The sequence below is a fragment of the Miniopterus natalensis genome, chromosome 5 (genome assembly GCF_054644295.1).
Source record: "Miniopterus natalensis isolate mMinNat1 chromosome 5, mMinNat1.hap1, whole genome shotgun sequence".
Classification (NCBI taxonomy): domain Eukaryota; kingdom Metazoa; phylum Chordata; class Mammalia; order Chiroptera; family Miniopteridae; genus Miniopterus; species Miniopterus natalensis.
Genome location: NC_142085.1, coordinates 43,821,558 through 43,844,250, shown reverse-complemented (window position 1 = coordinate 43,844,250; position 22,693 = coordinate 43,821,558). Strand labels below are relative to the sequence as shown.

Genomic DNA, 22,693 nt, shown 5'->3' with positions numbered 1-22,693 from the left:
ATTAAACTTTCTAGGGTTGCTTATACAAGAGCCTTATAACTGCTGGAGACATTCTTATAATAATATCACACACTTTAGGGAGACTCAATATTAAGAAATAGGTGTCACCTTCTCTAGAAGAAGAAAAAAAAGTTCCTCGTATTCTTCAGGGATGCACCATATGTTGATTCCACCAAATGTCTCTTTTAATATTTTGCTGTAGTAAAGTGACATCTTGGGCATCATTTTTAAACTATATTACCATATTCAAGTGGAAAAAATGAAGAGTGAGAATCAAAATTGGTAATCACTTTAAAAGATTTTTTTGCTTGACAGTAGCAAAAGTAGCATAATTCTCTTATGCTGGTACAAAATGAGCTCACAGAAACTTCAACAAATTGAAGTTTTCAAAATGTTGCTTACATTTCTCTCCTGAGAGAAAACTGTTATTGTGTAGTAAATAGCATATTGTAGCTTTGAGAAAAGCATGTATTAAAAACATCTGTAAAGATGGGAAAGTGCCTCTGCTTAACTGGTAGAAACCAGTGTAAACCTCTGAGCCAATAATACCCATATATCTGATTTACTAAAAGAAAATAAAATTAGTGAGCATTTTATTTGCTGGAATCTTTTGGCTTTATGTTTTAATGCAGTACATTCATGATTAAGATGTAAGGTTTTTTTTTTTGTCTAAACTTGAAAACATAAAACTGTCCTTTTTAATAGATAGATATTTTCTTCACAGTTGGGTGGAATATTGAATTTATCATAGCAAATAAACTGTCTTGTAGATTATATCATCCATCCAAAAAGTAGGTTAATGGATTGTTTAGTTAAGGGTAGTTTTCAGAAATTTCCTGATAATAGGTCTTTGCAGTGGCTTTTAATCTCTTAAAATATAAGGCTTGTATGGGATGATGCATAAATTCATTTTCCAGCTTTTGACAAAATTGAATCCTGAAACCATCCATATACATATGACAGTCACTTCTAGAGAGTAATTAGCTTGCTATAAATATGAGATTTCCTGTGAGAAAATTGCTCATGCTATGCAACCAATAGAGGAATTTGGCAGATGAGAGAAAAAGTGTATCTTATCCAAAAGAATAGAACCCTTCAGTTTTTTTAGTTTGTTTTGGTTCTTGTGCTTTTTTTGCTTAGATTTAATTGTGAGAAATGTGGCAGGCTGGTGTGTGAGACATATTTATGCCCTTTATGGGGTGTGGGACTAACTTTCATAATTAGTTTGTAGAAATCTTTATGGAAATTTTTTCATGAATCTATTAAAATGCATGAGGAAGATTTGCCATTCAAATGAAAAACAAACTAATCCCTAAACCTTAGGATAGACTTTAGAACTAGACAGACCTGGTGGGATTCTCTTCCACTTTATGTACCTTAGTGGATGTACCTTGTTTTTTATCTATAAAATGGGAATGATGATACCTGCTTCTTAGAAAAATTGTATATGTAAATAATATGGATAAAGCACCTAACACAATGCCAGGCTTATAAGTGTCATTTTTTAAAATGGTGTTTCATTCTACCCCACCACCCTCCCCCAGGGCTTAAATAAGCCATTACAAATAGAGGCTTTATTCTTTTATCACCTTCGGATCCAGATCATTAGGATCTTCAGATATACTTTCTTTTTACATTTTTCTTTCATATGAGAAATTGTGACATGGGAAACTAAGTGAGCAAATAACTAAAATCACAATTTAAAAAATATTTGTTATAAGGACTTCGGCTCCCTAGGACTTTATCCAGCTGATACATGGGCATGCTGGCTGAGGAGTTCATGTCTGTGACACAGGGTTCCAGCTTATGGAGACATTTTGAGCCCAAGGTATTTTGTTTCAGCGCCAGGTTTTACTTTGGTCTTAATGCATAAATAACTTCATGAAATAGCTAGCCTTTGCCAATTTAGGTCGACAAAGAATAGAATGGAATGAAAATAAACCAAATAGTCTATTATTTGCCTTGATTTACTACCATTAATAGTTTTATGTTAAAGCTATATTGAATAAGAATGAATTACATAGGGTTTAGTTTCTTCACTTTAGTTTTATTTTCTTGTTTAAAATGGAAGTTGAAGGAAATGGAATGGAAGAAAAATTCTTCTGTTTATGTAATACATTATCATAGTTTTCTACATAAATTGAGCACAGAATAACCCCAGGAAAAAACAGGAAAGGGGACTAACAGAGTTGCCCTCCCCGATGTGTACCAAATGGTTTAGATAGGTTAACACACTCAGTCCCAGCAGCAACCATCTGGCAGATTCAAGACTTGTGCTCCAGGTTACATATCTTAAAAGCTGCATAATATAGACCAGCGCAGCATAGAGCCTCACGACTGTGTAGCACGCAGTGCAACACATGTGTATTAAAAACACTTGAGTCAGGACCCAGCTCTACCTACTCCAGAGTTCTTTATATTCTCTTATAGTATTCTTTCCTAAGTTGTCTCAGCAATCTAGTAAATGAGGAAGATGCTATACTGAATTATCTTTAAATTGTATGCTGTGTAATTATATGTGAAGTAAAAAGTAGTGTAGTATGTGGGAGGAAGATATGTTGGGTGTGAGATTCAGGGTTTTTATCTTTGCCTTAAAACAGTTTTTAAAAAAAACTAAAAATGTAGTTTTTTATTAAATCACGTCCAAGATCCTATTTTTAAAAAATTTTTTAAACCAAAACTAAAATATAGTTGTTTGTGATTATTTGACTTTTAAGGGTTTATGAAACAAAGGTGAAAACATTCAGAGTCAAAATAGTAAATGCTTTGAGAATTTTATTCCGGTTACGTGTGCAGTAAGATCGGTGGAGTGGAGGAGGGAATGTGAAACCTTCAGTGACTGTCTGCCTGAATTTTGTAAATACTCTCTGGGACTCCATAATAACATGATCTGCTTCTCCTCATAAATTTGATCTGGTTTACCAAAGCATGATATATTAATTAGCAATAATAAATCGAAACTACTCTAAAACAGCCTTTCTCATAGAACAGAATTAAGAATAAGTTAGGTCTGTAAGAGGCTGCAACCATACCAGCTTCCTAAAAGACTAGATTCACTCCAAGATAGTCAACAAATGTGTGTATCAGAGAGAGAGGTTAAATGAGGCCTTCCTCCTCATTCGGCAGGACAGAGGTGGCCCTGACCATAAAAGAATTGTGACTGTTTTCTTTCTGATACTAATACACTTCTAACCTACCTCCCCTCCTTGGTGGTAGAGGAGACCTTTTCAATTCATGAAAACATGACTGCACAATAGTATGAGCTAAAGAAATATATATTGTATAAATGACCAATATCTCTTAAAAAGTAGAATGTGCCCCTATTTCTGTGCCAAAGAGCAGGAGAGGGTTGAATCTATGATGCACTTTTAGATATTAGAGTAGGTACTAGAAACCACAAGTCCTTTATCAACAGATCTGGAGGCTATAAATAAAAATAGTCACATACATCCAAATGCTGAGTATATGTTGGACAGTACGATATAGAGGAAAGACTACAGAATTGACCGTCAAGAACTTAGGATTCTGTTCCTAAGTTCTGTCCTTTTCTGTGTTGAGGGTTTGTCTTTCTAAGCCTTGGGAGGTTCAAAAATGAGAGACAAGTTTTCTGTTCTGATCCTGACCTCAGCTGGAAGGTTTGATTTACTCCTCTCTCTACTTTCTCCATGCTTCCACTCGCTCTGGATTTAGTATTGAAACCTGAAAAAAAAAAAGCATACATTATATACAATTGCATCATATACATACAGATGTACTTGTAAGTCCATTCATTCCTCAGACACAGAAAACAAATACAAAGGAATTTGTTGCTTCTGTGTTGATTTCTTCCCCGTTATTTTATCTAGGCATTTTGTAGTTTTCTAGGTGAATAAAGAGAGAAAGGATGGAAAAAAGAGTGAGCCAGCAAACCACTACTCAAACTTAACCCCAGTTCTACATCTGTCAGTAATACATTGTTTTTTTCCTTCAAGTGTCTTTACTAAAATTTTACCCTTGCTACAGTAATATGTGCTCCCCCCCTTAAAAGGGTGAGAACTATTAATAACAATAATATATAAATATAACAGAATGTCTCATTTTAATTCTTGTTCTGATAATCTGTATACTGTCATTTCTCTCTCCATGGTGATTATAGCTTTCCATTTCCCTTACATATTAAATATTTATCAGGAGTTAATCTTTTATGTTTTTCCAAGTTATATTTTATTTTCTGCAGGTTTTTTCCCCTGCAAAAATACCTCCTCTAAAGTTGTTTTGTTATATTACTTTCCCTAATGGGTATTCAAAAGAACCTCCAAATTTGAATTTGCATCTTATTAGTAGGCTACTCATTAAGTCATCTGTTGGATCATTAATAAAGTGATAAATTATTAGAGACTTGCAGCCAACCCTTTGTACACTCAGGGCAGACTCTCAGTGGCATGTCATATGTCTTTTCTTGGTCTGTAGCCTTTCAGCTTTGTGCAGTCCTATTGAATATTTTTATTGAGGCCACTTTGAACTGATTTGGCAAGTCATATTTCTTGAGACAATTTGCCAATTCTTCGTTTTGCAGATTTGGTAGGAAATTTTGATGGAGATATTTCTTAAGATTTCTTGTGGAAAATATACAGAAGATTGTTTAAGAAGGAAATGTAGGCTCATTTTAGAGCGGCAGACAGGAAGGTAGAAACCTATTGTGTATTTATTTTTATTTACAGGATCCAAGTCACTAAAATAGGAATTTTGCACAACTGTCTTGCAAGACTGTGAAGGGCTAATGTTTATAAAGACTTTTGAGTTCCTATCAGTGGAACTATGTAAATGAATTACTTATTTAAAATTTGTGTATTTACAGTGCCTGTCCTACTTGGACACTGATGCAGAAGGGAATGGCACTTTTATCTCTTTTTCTTACCGTGAACAATATTGATAAATGCTGGGTGGATAAGTCATTATCTTTCATATTTTCAGAAGCAGAAAATTCTTGGTTTATAGTGAATATTATGCAGTAGGATGCCTTAGCCATTTTGCATGTTTGCTTCCCATCTGACATAAAAATGCTTGGTAGATGGTTTAGTTGCTTTCTTTCTCCTCCCTATTCCCCCTTCACTTCTCCCCAATCCTTTTTCCTCTTTGACTAGAGATCATACCCACACCCACAAAGGCAGGAGGAGCCTAATTTATGCGGCAGTGTGGTTTAAAGGGACTTCTACTCAGAAAGCAATGGTTGATTTAACTACTAATTGCCCATATGACTATGTAACTAGGTGGGGCTTATTCTGTTTTGGTTTGGTTTGGTTTGGTTTTTAGGCTCAAAGTACATAACTTTACATATATATGCATGTGAAAATTTTAATTTTAATACTATGTGCTACACGCTCTATTAAAGTCCATATTGATTGAGCTTTATTGTCAAGCTGGAGATGGTTCAATAGGCCATCTTTCTAAGATAAGGGAACAGTAGGTACTATGAGAGTGTCCCAAAGAAGGACAAGAATCTGTGGGGTTAGAGAGGGCCTCCCAGAGAAAGTGACCCTGGTAAAGAGAAGTGGCTGGCCAGCCGGGAAGAGAAGATGACCTGCTTGCCATTCAGAGGGAAGAATAAGTACGAAGATGTGGAGCAAGGGAGCCTAGTCAGTCTAGGCAAGGAAAGCCATTTAGTAATGCTGGAATGTTGGGAAGTCTGATATGATTCTTATAATTTCTTTGTATAATGTTCACTAAAGTTTTATTTTTCAGCATATATTCATTGAGTACCTAGTGTATGTGCTAGTATATGTTCAGTGAGATGTAGCAGTGAACAAAACAAGGGCCCTTGTTTTGTTTGTTCAAGGAGCTTATCATCTAAGGTAAGAGGAAGGAATTATACACTAAAACAATATATCATGTGATATTTCAGGAGCTGACAAAATGGGCTCAGTTCTCTAGAGAAAAATGTCACCTGAAATTATTAAATCAAGCATCAGCATTTCTCTGCCAGCATGTTGTGCCAAAGGGACTGTGGAAGAGGTGGGTGAGTGGGTTTGCCTGCCAGGGCAGCCTCCTCATGAGAGCTACAGAGAAACCAGTACTTAAGAGTGAGGGGCACCTCTAGATCCATTGTGCTTTTCTGTTACTGAATCTGCATGTGTGTTTGCATACTATTTTGTGAGGTGCCAGGGTGATGGAAGGTGTTTTCCAGGTATTTACACATGCAGTAGGAACATCAAGTACAGAGGGATTCTCCAGTCTCATTCCCTTGGAATAAAAAAGATAAATCCAACCATAAAATAAAGTCATGAGTTCGTTTATCCCATTCATATGTTTGGGTATTTAGGATCAGTTTTCTTGTAGGAGCTCACCTGTATTCTGAGATAGCAATTAAACTGAGTAAGTGTAGCAAAATAGTACATGTTATAAACTAAGTCAAAATTTTCAAAGAGTTCTGTTTGTAGCAGTTTCATAATGTTATGGAGCATAGAACTGTTCGGCCTTCGGAAATGCAGAGCTGCAAACAACCCCATTTGGACATTGTTAGGCAGTTCTGTTGACACATGAATACATTTCATATGATTATCATAAAATTGTGGCCTGGAAATTGAGCAGTCATGGTGCTGCATTTCAGACTCACATTTATAATAAGCTGTAATAAAGTAAACATTGTAAATGAATATAAAAATAGGCATTACTTGTGATCACAAATGTATGTTCAATTGAAGTGCTTTTGAAGCTCAATTTAACAAAGCAAACAAATTTTCTGGCATTATCAACATAATTGTTCTCACTGTTGGGTTTTGGTTTCTAAAAAGTTATTTAAGCACAAAAAAAACATGTCGATAAAAAACAAAACCAGCAAAAGGAAATGCAACTAAGAATGAGCTACTTTTCCTTTTTTCATGTCAGATTAAAAAAAAGTCTCAAATGTTCACTCTGCCACTTCCCCTAACTTGCCTAACCATTGCCAGCCTGTGTAACTTGGAGTTCATATTTCATGGTTTAATTTGGGGTTAAATCCAGCTGTTTGCTCTGCCACCAGCAGGCTCTGGAGTGGGGCGACACAGCTTTCGTGTGCTAGTGAAACTCCAGGCTGTGCGATAGTTAACTCAGGGACTTACCCCCTTCCCTTTCCTAAGGACAGAAAAGGGCTAGAATATCCACTTAACACCCAAGTTGGGAAAGCATGACTACACGTAAATTTAGCACCAATTAGATGGTAGGATTTGAAGGACTATTGTTCCTGGAATATTCCCAAAGTAAAAATGGAAATGATAGTGGTAACATCTGAAATGTGGTGGCAAGACAGTTAAAAGCAGTGATAATTTGGAGCCTCTGGGCACAGAGTACCAGGAGGTGATCACCAGGTCTTCTGTGGCAGCTGGCAAACAAAGCAGACGCTACAGTGTTCTCAGCTTGTTACTTTCCAACACTCCATAGTGTTCTCCAATTTTAAATAAACCCCCAAAGCAAACTTCCTTCCTGCATTGCCATTGGGCTAGAGGAGACCCTCACAAAGCAAGTGTGCTGCTGGCACACCAGTGACCATAGTGGAAGCTACGGGAGCTCAGGGTCGCAGGTGTAGTGGCCTAAGAGTTGGCAAAGGCACAGACTGCATGGCATTGGTGGGAGAAGCACTCTTCAAAGACTCACACTGATTTCTAATTGTCATGGAACTGAGCTGACTTTTAAACATTAGAGGGAGGCACACTCGTGTGAAAATGTCTCATAAAATACTGATGATTTAAAAGCATTCCTGCCAAGCATACCACTTACCTGATACGTTATTTTTGTTAAGCACCAAGATTGTGCTACTTTTTAGAGGGAAGATATAAAGCCACCTACTTTATTTATCCTCAGACTTTTAATTCCAAGTAGTTTAGCACTACAGTCTAGAAAATAATTTCCTTCCTGATAGGTAACCACAGCCACCTTATTCAGGATAGACCCTCTGAAGGTTTGATAGGAGCAGTTGAGTGGTGAACATCCAAAGATATGGGGATTGTTTTGCCCATGTAATTCTGTTTCTTGTTCTTTATTCCCACTAGGGGACATTCCCATTATCCTTACCCAAGACAGGACAGTAACCTAAGGGAGTGAGGGGGGTGGGCAAGGGAGGAAACTAAATGAGAAATTTAATCTGGTTTCCAGTGAAATCTCCAGGAGTTGGGAACCATGATAATTCTGATCTCTCAAAGATTGGGTAATCAGATATTCTGAATATAGAAATCTTTAGATAATAGCCTTTTTTTTCATGTTATATATATGCATAATTCTTTGCAAAAATTCCCCCCCCCCCCCCCGTTTTTCCCCCCTTCGAGTTTGGATATAAAATCAGATAAGCCACTTGCCAGAACAGAAAAGACTTATAAATTGCTAGCGCCTACTAAAAAATTAAACAGCTCTAATCATCACTGGGTCTTTCTTTGTTGACTATTACTCAACTGAAAAGCTCTTTATCTCCATTCACAGGCCTGGCTTAGGACACTTAGAATTTCCTTTGTCTTCTCCTGCAGCTCTTGAGGTTTCTCCCATTTGTTGCTCCAAACTTCTCTCTAGACCTCTTTTTTTAGACTAGCATTAGCAAACCCGTGGCACCTGAGGCTGGTGGTTTGCGTTTTTTGGGCGTGGTGTTTTTTGGGGGTTTTTTTTTTGGTCTGTTTATTTTTTTCACATGCAGCCAGTATTTTTTATCATTTCTGTTTTAGAAGATTATGTTATGTTAAACTGAATGTGACCTACTAGAGTCCACATGTCTCTTTTAGTTTATGGTGACTACAAAGCATACTCCATTAGCTCTTTGGTTTAACTATTTAGTAATTTTTTGATTCAGAGTGAACAGTAATAAAATTTTCCTTTTCCTCTAGTATATTGAATTTCCTAGATATTACCAAGAGGCAGTGTGATGTAGAGCTCTAGATCCAAACACAACCGTGAAAGAATTAAATACTTTGATCCTTAATTTCCTCATTATTATAAAGAGCATAATGTACATAAAAGTGCCCTGCACAGTGCTGGCTACATGGCAGGTAGTTGATAAATGTTAGTTCTCTCCTCTTCTGTTCCCCGTGAAGGAAAAAGAAAATCTTAGTAATTTTAAAGTTAAGTATCTCTGATGAAAATAAATATCTTGGGGGGAAAACTGTTAGTTTTGAGTACAAGTCACCAAAATAATGAATTTGCTACTTCCCCCTGGTTGTATACCCCCTCAATGCATAAATGTTCACATATAAAGATACACTAATTAATAAAGATAAGGGGTGATGCACTTTACCACTTGAATATTTCAGAATAGAAGTATTTGATTCAATGAGCTCCAAGTTTTCTATGAGCTCCAAAATACTGGATTTTATGAAAGGTAATTGTGATGTGTTTTGGGAAAAAAATATTTTTGAGGAAGGTATTTAGGGAGTGTGAAACTTGATGCAGATAATTTATTATAATCATTTTCAAACTTTCAATATCTTTTGAATGTTTTTTGATATCCCCAATATCTGGAGCTGATGAGGCAGATTTAAATAAACCCCATTGTGAATGTCATTCAAATAGTACATGGAGACACAAAATAGGATCTCCTAGGGTTCTGAGCAGTGTTATTATCACTCTGTATTTATGTAAAGCCTCTGTCAATAACTCCAGGATTTCTTTCTCAAAGAGGAAGAAATATAGTTGTTGAGAAAGGCTATCTAAAAATAGAATGCATTGTACATGGCAAAGAGTAAAAGAATGACTAAATGGCCCATTGGACATGCCAAAGGCCGGTTACTGCTACTCTGGTTAGAAGATGACAGTGGGAGCCTGCATTGACCTGAGGTACAGACTTGTGAGAAAGGAATCCTGGGAAGCTTTGTTTGCTCTTATGGGTTCTAGTCACCACAAGAGCTTTAGCACTAAACCAAGGAGTTCTGTGTACCTAATCTAATGATTCAAAGGTGTATGGGTCTGGGGGCTTTGGTGCCTGTTAGGGCTGCTAGAGCAAACTGAGTCATCTTGTAGAGTTGTTGATCAAAAGGGAAGAGCTTCAGCATTGTGTTGGTGTTTTAAGTGGTAGGCCGAGCAGGAAAGAAAGCTTCACTTATTGTAGAATTCGGTTTATTGCCATATGCCATGTAGATCTATCTAGAAGACGGTTTTCTTGAGGTCTCTAAAAGAGGCATAGTTGAATAGTTGGGTTTAAAATGGGTGAGAGGAAGGAGATAAAGTTATATATAACTGGACACATGGCTAAAGAAATTAAAAAATTAACATTATTGGGTTCAGATTGTTAGCAGGTCCTTGGAAAGTAAATGAAGGACTCACTGAGGTAAATTTGAACTATGCATTGACATCGTAATGAATTGCCCAGCTCAAACATTAGATTCAGTATATTGTGAACTTCATTAAGCTGGCTATTTAGTGATCATTGAAATGATTTTAAGATAGGTGTTTGTTACTGCCAGACGTAGGTAGACCATATATCAAATTGAATCTGACAGATATACTTTATGACTGATTTATTTGCATTGGTTGTGGCAAAGACATCTTAAAAAACAAGCAAATCAGGGAAGTCTATTATCACACTTAAAACCATTTAGAAAGAAAAACAAGTGTTAGATGTGCATATTACACATTAACCTGCTCCCCATGTTAATGGTAGATTGTAAAGCTTTCCTTGATTGTGTATCATTTTTGTTATCCCAGGCATGCACTGAATCCATGATCTGCTTGTAATTCTCATCACGCTCGCTACTAAACAGACAGTCTGCCATCGTTTGACAGTCTAGTAAGCCATTATCATTACCTCACCCTACCTGGCAGAGCTACCTGTTTTGTCCACATGGCCTTTTCCTTTTGCAAGTCATGCCCATGGGAAGATCATTCAATTCGATAATGACTTCTCATTTAGTCTAGAAATCAGACAAAAGCTTTGCAGCTGTGAAGTGCAGCCCATTTTAAAATTAACCTATTGTAAATCCTTAATGATTGAGAAATTCTGCAATTTGCTCTGATTTGTGGTTTTGCTGCAACTAGAATAGCAAACAGCAGAGATGATGCAGGTCGGACTGGTGTGCATTTGGAAAGCGGAGAAAAAGAAACTTGATAGACATCGTGCTTCAAGCCAGTATGTTTTGCACTTCTGCCTTTCATCATTACATATCACTTCATCTTCCACCCACTGACCCTCCCAAGTGGAATGTAATCCTTGGAAATAATGACTTAAATTACAGTTTGTTACACAAGAAGTAAAAGCATCTGCAAATGTCGTCTACTTTTGCCTCCTTTTATATTTTTCAACTTAGAGCCTACATTCTTAGGGAAAGAAGAACACAGGTTTTTGGGGTTTTTTTTGGTAATATATCTTTATTGACTTCAGAGAGACGAAGGGTGGGGGGGAGGGGAGAGAGAGAGAGCGAGTGATAGAGAGAGACATCAATGATGAGAGAGTCCTCATTGATCAGCTGCCTCCTGCAGGCCCCAGACTGGGGATCAAGCCAGCAACCTCCTGACCAGGAATCCAACTGCGATCTCCTGCCTCCTAGGTTGATGTTCAACCGCTGAGCCATGCCCGCTGGGCCAGGGAAAGGAGAACACAGGTTTTTGATTCCCAGAGTCCTAGACTTTGAATTGATAGGATGGGGAAAATGTAGAGGAGACTCATGTGGAGACTGCTGCAGGGATCTGAGAGACAGTGATGGCTTGGACTGGGATAGCGGCAATAGGAGAGGGGACAGACAGACACATTCAGAATATATTTCCCTCACTGAATATGAGGGAAAATAAAAGGGGAAGGGATAGGCCAGACACCAAGGGTTTTGTCATGAGAAACTGGGTGAATGGAGTTCCCATTTACTGAGGTAGAGAAGAGAAGAAATAGATTTAGGGGACAATGAAGAGTGAGTTTTGAATGTTGGGTTTGAGAAGTCCGTGGAACATTCAAATAAAGTTGTCAAATAGACATCTAGGCTCTATACATGTGATATAAAAGGGTTTAAGGGAAAGAATTTAGAATGAGTCAGGCTTATGTGGTTCCTCTTTCAGGGGCTTCTACAGAACATTAGTTTTGGTTCCTTTCATATCTTAAGAACATTTTCACCTCAGGCCTTCAGACATCCTATATTCGGGGCTTGGCTTTGTTCATTTTCTAGGTCTGTGACTCAGTGAGATGTTTGACTACTCTGAGCTTTAATCTCCATGCCTATTGAAGGGCAGCAATATAATTCCTACCGCATAAGATTGTGGTGCAAATGAAATGAGATTATATGTGTAGATCCTGAATTTATAATGCTTTGCACATACTAAGTGCTCAGTAAGTTATTGATATTTGCTTATATAAAGATGAACCATACAGTTCTAGACATGATTGATAAGGGATGAGGACCTGAATCCTCCCTTTTCCTTCCCTTTCCTCTACTGCTTCTTCACGTTGGAGGGGATATGCTGCCTTCAATACCATGGTAGCAGAGGCTGGTCATGGCATCATATCGACCTGGCACCAGAAATAGAGAGGACAGATGCATTGTGTTTATTCAAAGACAAACTGAGGATATTTAAGATATTTAAATCTTTTGTTTTGTTGGGGGGGGGGTGTGTGGAAAGGAGGAAGGAGACAGAGAAAGGCCAGAGATAGTACTAGCTTACTTGACTTACCAAACCATCAGCAAGTAAACTAGTTGATAGAGGCTCGAGATTCTCTTGAATTCAGCCAACATTCTCCCTGACGATCTTCCCTGGCCTGGGTGCTGTACTGATACTGCGGAGGTCAATGAGGAGTACATATTTTGTGGCCTAGATCAAAGAAAGGAAATTAACTTGAAGTTCTCATTCTCTACCAGTTCTGTTTTCTGTACCTCAAGCAGAGTTCTTCCCTACTCTGGCTTCTACTCAATGCTAGAAGGCTGTGTGAATTTAGAGACTAGGAGCTGGGAAAGGATGAATGAAAAGAATTTAGGGCAGAGGTTGTCAAACTTTTTTGATTTTGCCTTATGCACGGCACCTCTAAACCACAAGAAATACCTAACAGGTTCCATTTATGAAGTGGATAGATCCAATCAACTTTGTGTTTATGTCCTAACAATTGAGCACATGTTGAGGACTGCATAACTTCTCAGACCTTGGGATCAGATCCTACACCACCAGTCTCATTTACTGTACCACACTGATCTTTGTGATACTTGGTTTTTATCACAATAACTGCCAAGTACTCAGCTTTATAAAGATACAATGTCATCTAAAGGATTTTCATATAACTGTGAACTCCTTCCAACTAGTAATTTACATGGTGTCCAACATATACTTGTGCCTTGGTAAGTACTAGGAATTGAAGTTATTTACATAAAAATAAGATTTTTGTTTGAGTTCATCTACTTGAGATACATTTTTAAAAATCTACCTTCTGTCACACAATGAGGTAGAACTTGAATTATCAAAAAGTAAAATTATAACTTCAGAAAAGGAAAAATGGCCAGCCTTGCTTAGCTCCAGAGAGCGGTTCACAAAAGATGGGGTGGAAACCTCTAAGTACAAACATATATTTAGAGTTTCATTGTTATTCTCCCTCCCCCCCCTTCCCTCCCTCCCCTCCTTCCCTCCCTCCCTCCCTCCCTCTACTCTCACTCTCATTCCTTTTCTTTCTCTCTCCCCCTCTTTCTCTTAAAAATAATTTAAAATTCTGATTAAAACAAGTAGTGCCAATACTTTCTTAGTGGACTATTAAAGAGTAATTTTATTCCTGTAAAATTCTGTTAGAGGACTCCAGGGCTGGAGCAGAGAAAATACAAGATGAGCCAGGAGGAGTATCCTGTATTGCCAGGAAGTAAATGCTAAAAATATATTTATTTTGTAAGTAAAAGTGGAAGCAAGTTAGAAGGACACAGGAGTCAACCCAAGAGAGAGCTCCCAGTGGCCAAAACTAGAACAATTTGACAACAAAATAAATGAAAATAGTATTTTATTATAAACTAAAGAATAAAATAAATATCCATGAGTCCATACTGATATAAATAAGCAAATAAATAAATGAAGGAGAAGAGACAGTCTTCCCTACAGAAAGTCTAGATAATAAATGTAGAAGGAATGGAGAAAGTAGAATATTCCATTAGAACACCACAGTAGTGGTTGCTGCAGGCAGGATTCACAGATGAATGCTCAACTTAATGAGTGAAACTTTAAGGAGAAATGGTATTTGTATAGCCTTAAAATATCTCTCTCAAGAAACTTAATTTCTGTGGTGGTTTTAGTAAATGTCTACAAATTCTTTGATACCCTTCCTTCCAGGAAATAGAGCTTACTTCCCTTATGGTTGAGTGGGGCTTGACTTGGTGACTTGTAACTAACCAGTAGAGTATGGACAGGAGAAAAGTGGTCACTTTACAGTAGAGAAACCTGGCGGACACCATCCTAATCAAGTGGTCAGGGTGAACATCACCAGTAATAAATCATGTTGATACTATATACCCCCAGGCATTATGCAGTGAGAAGGGCACTTCACTTCTCTTGTATTTCCCCCAAAATCCATAACCTCAGTATAATCATAAGAAAACATCAGAAAAGCCCAAATTGAGCAACATCCTACAAAACATCTGACTAGTACTCTTCAAGAATGTCAAGGAAAGTCTGAAAAACTATCACTGGTCAGAAGAGAACATGGAGACACGACAACTAAATGCAGTGAGGTTTCTTGGATTGGATTTTTGAACAAATAAAGACATTAGTGGAAAAACTGATGAAGTCTGAATAAAATCTTAAGTTTAGTTAATTGTGTTGTACCAATGTTAATTTCTTAGAGCTGATAAACGTACCATGATATGTAGAATATGAACATTAGGGTGACTGGAATACTAGAACTCTCTATACTATCTTTACAACTTTTCTGTAAATCTAAAATTATTTCAAAATTGAAAGTAAAAAAAAAACCCGAAACAACTCACTGATGGCTTTCCGATTCTAAGAATATTTATTAAAGTGTCTCTAGAGCAAATTAGTTCAGAGAAATCCCCCCCTTCCCTCAAGCCTTTGTGCAGTTTCTCTAAAAGAAAGATGAGCTCTTGCTAAGAAAACAGCTGGCACAAAGCAAGGGCAGTAAGTTCTAGAGCAAGTGTCAACCGATGGTTGTTGGCACCAATAGGAATCCCCAGTTCGGGGTGCAGTGAAGAAGGAAACTTTATTAATGCAAAACAGCTTTGATACAGCATGGCTGTGAAAACAGCATGGACGGCAGGTGGCCCTGGGGCTAGGCCCTTCTCCAGCTAGATGAGCAATTTTCAACCAGTGTGCCTCAGGAATTTTTAAAACATGCAGTACGTGATTATTTAATCAGGGGCACTGACCTCTGTTCCCTTATTCAGGGGTGGGGAATGTCTGGCATATATGGCCCAAGAAATCATTTGGTCTGGCCCTGCCAAGGCAACTTCAGGTGAGACTGGAAATTCAGTAAATCTAGTTTTTTTTCATAGCTAATTTTTGAGTTGATAATTTGGTATGGCCCACAAATGATATTATAGATATCCAAATGGCCTTTGGCAGAAAAGAGGTTCCCCACCCCTGCTTAGATTGTCAAATAAAAAAGTGACATGCGCCAACACAACAATCAAAATTATACCTTTTTTTGGTCAGATCGGCAAAAAATATAATTTTTGGTATGCTGCAGAATTTTAGTAATTAGTTTATGTATGCCATAAGATGAAAAAGGTTGAAAATTGCTGAGCTAGACACCTTTACTGTTTCTTGCTGGTTTGCTTTACTCTGCTTCATGAAATGCTCCCCTCTGCTTCAGAGAGCCATCTTTGGTATTTCAACACAGCCATGAAAATGCAGTGGAAGGTGTGCTCCCAGAGCCAGAGGGGAGCTGACTTTATATAGACAGAGATCCCCACCCTGGTCCCTGATTGGTCTGTCCTCATGCAAATGAGGACTCCAAATTCTCACAGTTTGATTGGTTAAAAAGGCATTGTCCTGATTGGTCAGAAAGGAGCTGCTCTGATTGGTCAGTGAAGAAGCTGATGGGAGATATGGCTGGGCAGCTCTGATGGAGGGGAAAGCCTCAGTCTTATTGTTTGAAAAAGGATTCCAGGAACGCCTTTATGAAGGCTGAATCATATGGCGGAAACAGTACAGGTGGGCAGTTCAATGCAGGCTTCTCCCTGAAGTGCAGTTTGTACGAAAGGCTCCTATGTAGAAATGGCTACTAGGCTGGGTTTTGTTTGTTTGTTTATTAATTTGAGCCCTGTTAGCCACTGGGAGCCCTTTTTAGTAGGTATTTTCTTTCTCAAGATCCACAAAGGTTAGTTTAGCCAACACTGATGGTTTGCCTTTTGTGACTTGGTAGTTACTCAGCATCTAAGTTACAAAAAGTATTCTGTGAAAACAGTGCAGCAACTGTGACTCTGCCTGCCTTTGTTTTGGGCCCTTTATTCTAGGTATTATTGTTGAGCTGCTAATTTAAAATTTTCAGAGGTATTAGATTCAGTTTCATCAGACTGTCTCTTACCCCCAGATTATTGGTAGATTCAAATAAAATGGGCACATGAAAGGTTTTTCAATGTAAAATACACTGTATATTACTCTTCTTTTTTAAAACAACAGTAAGATATCATTAGTTCAATGTAATTATGGGTGCAAAATCCTGATTTATAAATATTTTATTATTATTTTCAATTTCTTATTAACTCAAACCAGGATAACCAGAATTTATTACAGAAGTCCTAACGGTCCTGTTTTAATAAATAATATGTAATAGGCTGAGGATGATTATTGTCATAGTAACAAATTAGAATTTGGATACTAAAATTAAGCTCCTCTGTATGCCAATCATTCTCTTGATCTGACCATTAGTTAAAACTGTCTTAATTTGTGCACATATGGGAGATATTATTTTTATCAGTTAAATATATTTTACCATTTAACCAAATGAATACCTTGCAGTGTGTCTATCTTGGCAATATCACTGATATCATCACTGAAGGACAATGTATTGTTCTTGAACATGGAAATAGGTTTAGGTTAGTATAGTCGTAGGTGTATGCATTTTCTGGAAAGCTCTGTTTTCCAGGTTGTTAATGCATGCCCAAGTAGATACCCAACTACTTAGTAATAGTGTGTCATTGGAGTTGCCTAATACTTGAATATAGATGATGTATCAAATTAAAGGAAGTGGATCCCTAGGAAGGGCTGGAGGAGAACTGAGACTAGAACAATGAATATTTGAGAATTAACTTAGCAAGTTTGTTAAGTGGAACATCACTCTTTTGGGCAGGTCTGGTTTCAGAGCCACTGAATGTGTTGGACCTGTTGGCTTTGTTGAAAATGCAAATATTTCAATCAAATATAATGCTCATTAAGGGGAAAGGAATACAATTTGAAAGTTTTTATGGAGACACGCACTGCCTCATCTGTGAATTGAAATCTGCCTGTCTTCATAGTCCTAGGTGGTAGTGAATATGTGGTTAGAGAAATGAGAGCGATTCAAATAATGCTAATGAAGTTAAATGACTGCAATCTACCATATTGTGAGGAACAGTTGTTAGCTGAGAAAGAGGAGGACAGAATTAAAATATTACCATGACTGGCATTGGATTTGAAAACTGCAAAGATAAGCTTAGGTTCCTATTTATGAAAACCATCCTCACAGCCTGATGAAAAATCTTTTAAGAGGTTTTATAGTTACCATGGATACTTGTTAGCCTTGATGGAGTACGTTGTAATCCATGTTTAATCATCTGAGGTAAAGTAGCCAAAAATCTACCAACTAAAATCAATAGGAGCTTCATCTCTAAATTCATACTAGTTTGGAGATGGAAAGGGTAAAGAGCCTAAAGATTAGATTTTTGGTTAATTATCACTGCTTGAAAAGCAAGAGATTTACGATGCACAATGCCTGAATGTGATTCTAATATTACTTTTTATGTGTAACTTTTTCTCTTAACTAGTAGTGGCATTTCTTAGGTTTTGATGTGAGAATTTAGATGGTGAGGCCTTTCTGAAAGTTGATGAACCGTAAGCCACACACTCAATTTCTGAAAGCCATAGGGACACCTACAATATTGAAGGCTGATTCCTATGGTAACATATTTGCCTTTGGCCCCAAAGTGGCTGGTTTCTGCTTAGCTTCTTTTAATTGCTATATATTGACAGCTGTTTTTCACAACTATTTATAAAATGTCTGATTAATGAGTATGTGTACAAGGGAGTACGTCCCATAGCCTTAGGCTTGATTAGACACCTCCGATGACAGAGCTCTGCGTGAAGAGACCGAGGTGTTTTTGGCATTTCCTAATGCGTCTGTCACATAGTGGAAGCAAAAAGCCTTTCAAATGATTTAAATATTTTCCTCAATTCTCTTTTAAAACAGGTGACAAAAGAGCTAAAACAGTATGACAACAAAATTATAGAATGCAAATTTGAGAACAACAGCTGGGTCTTCATGAGACAGAGAACAGACAAGAGTTTTCCCAATGCCTACAACACTGCCATGGGTGAGTGTGACAACCTACCAGTGCTGGTTACATTAAAAAAAAAAAGTCAAGGTGTGAGAACCAAAATGTGTTGTCTCTGTTGTTCTGCTTGATGGGCAGAGTCATTGGACCCCATCCTGCTCTGTGGGATCAGATTGAGTCAGGTCTGTCCCCTGGTGCTCCGGTTCGTTCGTAGGTTCTCCTCTTTAGATAGACCTGTGGGCTTGCGCCCATGGGACCAGGAGGGAAGTTTAAAGGGCAGGATGATAGGGTGTATACAAGTTGAATTTGTTGAATAACAAAAGCCATGATAATTTCTCTTCTATTCATTGTTTGCCAGATGGTAAAAGACAAAATTAGCTGGGGAAAATCTAATAGCTTTACAAATGATGGAGAGCAAAGTAAATGAAAGCCATTAAAAAACACACCCTAAAACCTGCTCTGCTGTCCTTTAGAGTATTCTTTGTGTACAACATGAATGCTTTGGGAATTTAGAATAGTAAGTTTCTTTCATGGGGCACAACACAAATTCATTGCCTCTGTAAGGGAAACTAGTAGTGGCATTGTTGCTCTGGATTGCATTTTTAGTGGAGTTGGAAAAAAACAGATGAAAACTAAGATTAAAGGTCAATAGAGTATACAATCAATAGGTGTACTTTTGAGTGCTCAGTCAGTGGTGATGATGATTATGATAAGCTTATGAGAAAATACAGAAATTGCCAGTTTGGGTTTTGCAGCCTCAAAGTTACTGTTTATACATTTAAAGGTTCTTGTTGGAGTTATCAAATATGTTCAGATGAGTTAATTCTGAAAATCGGAATAATCAAGCCAGTGTCACATCCCTGCCCCTCCTCAAAACTGAATAGGTAGATAAAATTAAAAGGACTGGTACTAAATTTTGATCGCATAAGAAAAGATGCTTTATATATTAGTAGTTTTGTTACAATACCTTACTTCAAACAAGTTATTAAAATAAGATAATATTATCTTCCAGCTGCAGTGAAACCTACCTATTCAGTGGGAACGGTGGCTGATGCTGAACACTATGCTTCTCGGTGTGAACTGTTTTCTGAGAAAGACAAGGACTGTAGCACATATTTTCTGTAGAAATCTTAGTTGAATATGGTCTATAGTGTGCTGCACTGTGCTAGATTAAAATCCTGAAAAAACTGTTTGGAGGATAGAAAACCATAGTGAATACATACTTGTAACCCAAGTACTTAAAGTTTTGGTTTAAAATTAACAGCAGAGCAAAGAAAAGCCACTGGAAAAACATTCTTTTGGGGGCGGAGGAGGGAGGAGAATAGTTTAATCTGGAGCATGTCACTTAAGCCAGTAAGGTGGTGTTTAGCATACTGGGGTGGGAACCTCTCCCCTCCCATCTCCCAGTGGTGAGCTGCTGCCTTAATTAACCCTCACATGAGACACGTGTCTCCCTTTGTCCACAGCTGTGTGCAACAGCATCTCAAACCCTGTCACCAAGGAGATGCTGTTTGAGTTCATTGACAGATGTGCAGCAGCTTCTCAGGGACAGAAAAGAAAGCATCATCTGGACCCTGACACGGAGCTCATGCCTCCACCACCTCCCAAAAGACCGCGCCCTTTGACCTAAGTCCTGCCTCCGACTTCAGGACTGAGAGATGAGTGAGGAGAAATGCTGTCGCCCCATTTGCAGCCAGAGAAATTCAACAAAGAATGTGGTTTGATGTTGATACACATTTGAATTTTTTTTTTTTTAAAGAAAAGTATTGTAGCCAGGTTGTAAATATTTGACTCAATTGTTTTCTTAGTGCTACAATAAATACATCATGGACTTAAACATTTTATTTATATTTGATAAACACAGCCTTACCTTGTGGAATCTGAAGATTGAAATATCCAAAGGTTTGAACAAGATTGAAATCAATGAAAAAGAGGCCTTGTTTATATATGGATAACTCCTACCTTTAATTTATAAAGTTAGCAATCTGGAACTGTGAGCGCCCAGAACACTGTATTTTTTAGAAGTTGTATTCCAGCTATGGTAAATTTTCCTTTTAAAACATTTAGGCAATGGCATCAAACATTCTTCATATCCTTTATCATGGATTTTCTCCATTCCTGAGATTCTTGTATTCAAAAACAAATGACAGGGTTGTTAAGTATTGTATATATTAAACAACTTGGTCTGGCTTTATAATTTTAAGAAGCTTTTTGGAAATGTAAAAGGAAACAAGTAAAGCTCTCTTTGTGAACTGCATCCTTTCTGAAGGAAGTGTACTTGCGTGCTTACATCTGCTTCTGCTGTCTGAACTGCAGTATCGGATCTCCAGGGTGTCCATTCTGGCAGGGGTTTTGAGTTTCTTCATAGGACTTAGATCTATACCCCAGATCCTTTACCTGTTGTTTTCCAAGAGACATTTTTTTAAATGCCAGGGCTACTACTTTACCTCAGTGGTATCAGCACATTGTAAATTACATTGAAACACACAACTCACTGTGATTATAGGAGTGATATCAAACACAAGTAGTGTGTGTTAGTTCCCTCTAACAGAATGGCAAAGGAAATGCCAACTGACTCCTTTGATTAGAAAGTAATGGCAATGGGAGAGAATGCTGCCATGAGAAAATCTCCCACTGCCACGTAAATGCAGAGGCAAAGAGCAGACATCTATAGGAACTGAACACCAAGAAGGCCAAGACATTTCTTTTCAAAGCCAGAATTCTATCTACATTTTCTTCTGGGAATGCTATTTCTGTTGTATGTCTGAATTTTAAAACATTTACTGGTAGATAATGGATTTAAAGAGCAGCTAATTGGTCATCTGCCATTGTTGAGAAACTGTGTTCTGATTGGTTTGTGAAGGAATTGAGAATTAGCCTGTTAGAGGCTAATGTATTTATTTTTAGAGGTACAGGTTTTAAGTATGTGTATTTTAAAAATTTTTTCATGATCTGAATTTTATACATGTCTATGCATATATATGTGAGTATATGCAACAGTGTATATTCTTCTACTAATGCAGTCGGAAATGAAAATCCAAGCTACTTACCTAGGAGACTGAGTATCTGACAGGATTTATACATGTTATAGCACAGATTAACCAAAAATGTATTTATATTCACCTGAGTTTAAATGTTTTTAAACAAAATTTTCTCCTGCAGTGCTTTTCTATATGAAATAGTAGTGTCATGCTCAGGTGTTTTCCTTTGTTGTCCCCAACTTATGTAATATATGGTGAATTTACCCAAAATGCCATTTTAGGGTTTCTTTCCTAGAATATTTTTGTGTGTTTGGGCACTGAAGGGATGAAAACACCCGACTTCCACATGACTGTAGAAAGATGGAAATTTGTCAAAGTTCCATAGTGTCTGGACAAAGTGGATCTAAAAAACTGCCGATGCAACTCCAAGGAGTTGATGTCTCCTTCACCAGGATTAGTGGCTCTTTTCACACCGCATATTGCTTTCTCCTGGACCTGTGTAAATGCAGGGCCCTTTTGCTGATATAAGAGCAAGCTTTTGCCAGTGATCTTTAATGGAGTTAAATGTTTATGGTAATTGTAACCTTTTAAATAAGTTATGTGAAAAGAGCCTCTCATTTTTAATACAACCAGATTTTTCTCCTTGCCTTTGTGCATTTTCCAGCAGTTAAATTCCTTAGTTTTCCTTCCTTTTCAGTTATAGTGAAGTGTAATATAGTAAAGTTGGCCTTATAAGTAGACCCCTTTGCCCCCTGAACACACTACCACCTGCAGTATCATAAAAAGTCATCTAGAAAGTTGGGGAGGGATCCAGAGCCAGGATTTGGAACATCAGGAATGAAACATTTCCCTTCTCAGCTCCCTTCACAATAACAATTTTTTGACACTGAAGTTTTGTAGACAAGAATAAAAAAACTTTGCTTTTCTGAGTTATCACATACAAAAGCTTTGCATTGTGTCTGGAAAGATGTGGATGACTCGACTGCCTGGATGGTTACATTTGCTTTCTGTGAAATGCTCAGAAAATGTCAGGACATTCCTTCTCTGATTGTGTGTCAGTGCAAATTGTAATAAAACTACTGACTGAAAATAACAGAAAGTGTATCTGCTTTATGTTACTTGTAATGATGCCTTTGTATCCTTTTATTTCACTGATGCTTTTATGTCCCTTCTATTGCTGGCATCAGATCCTACTGCTATTACCCATGCCTGACATAACCTACGTGGTTGTGCCACATTCTGAAGGTTAGCATAAGGACTTGGAAAATCCTCTGTTTTTCTTCCCAAGAAACCAAGAAACTTGATTGGTGGGGGGGGGTATAATTTGCATGTTTTGTTTTTGGAGTG

The 22,693-nt window shown here is 37.6% G+C and overlaps 1 protein-coding gene across 1 annotated transcript in view; it reads left to right on the top strand.

The window, feature by feature from the left end:
• RNGTT (RNA guanylyltransferase and 5'-phosphatase) overlaps positions 1–22,445 on the top strand; it is a 181,442-nt gene extending 158,997 nt beyond the window's left edge. Inside the window, exons 15-16 of the mRNA XM_016208121.2 lie at positions 18,281–18,404; positions 19,832–22,445. Coding sequence (XP_016063607.1) covers positions 18,281–18,404; positions 19,832–19,995 — 288 coding nt within the window. The 3' untranslated portion in view covers positions 19,996–22,445. The remainder of the gene's footprint in view (positions 1–18,280; positions 18,405–19,831) is intronic.
• The last annotated feature ends 248 nt before the right edge of the window (positions 22,446–22,693 follow it).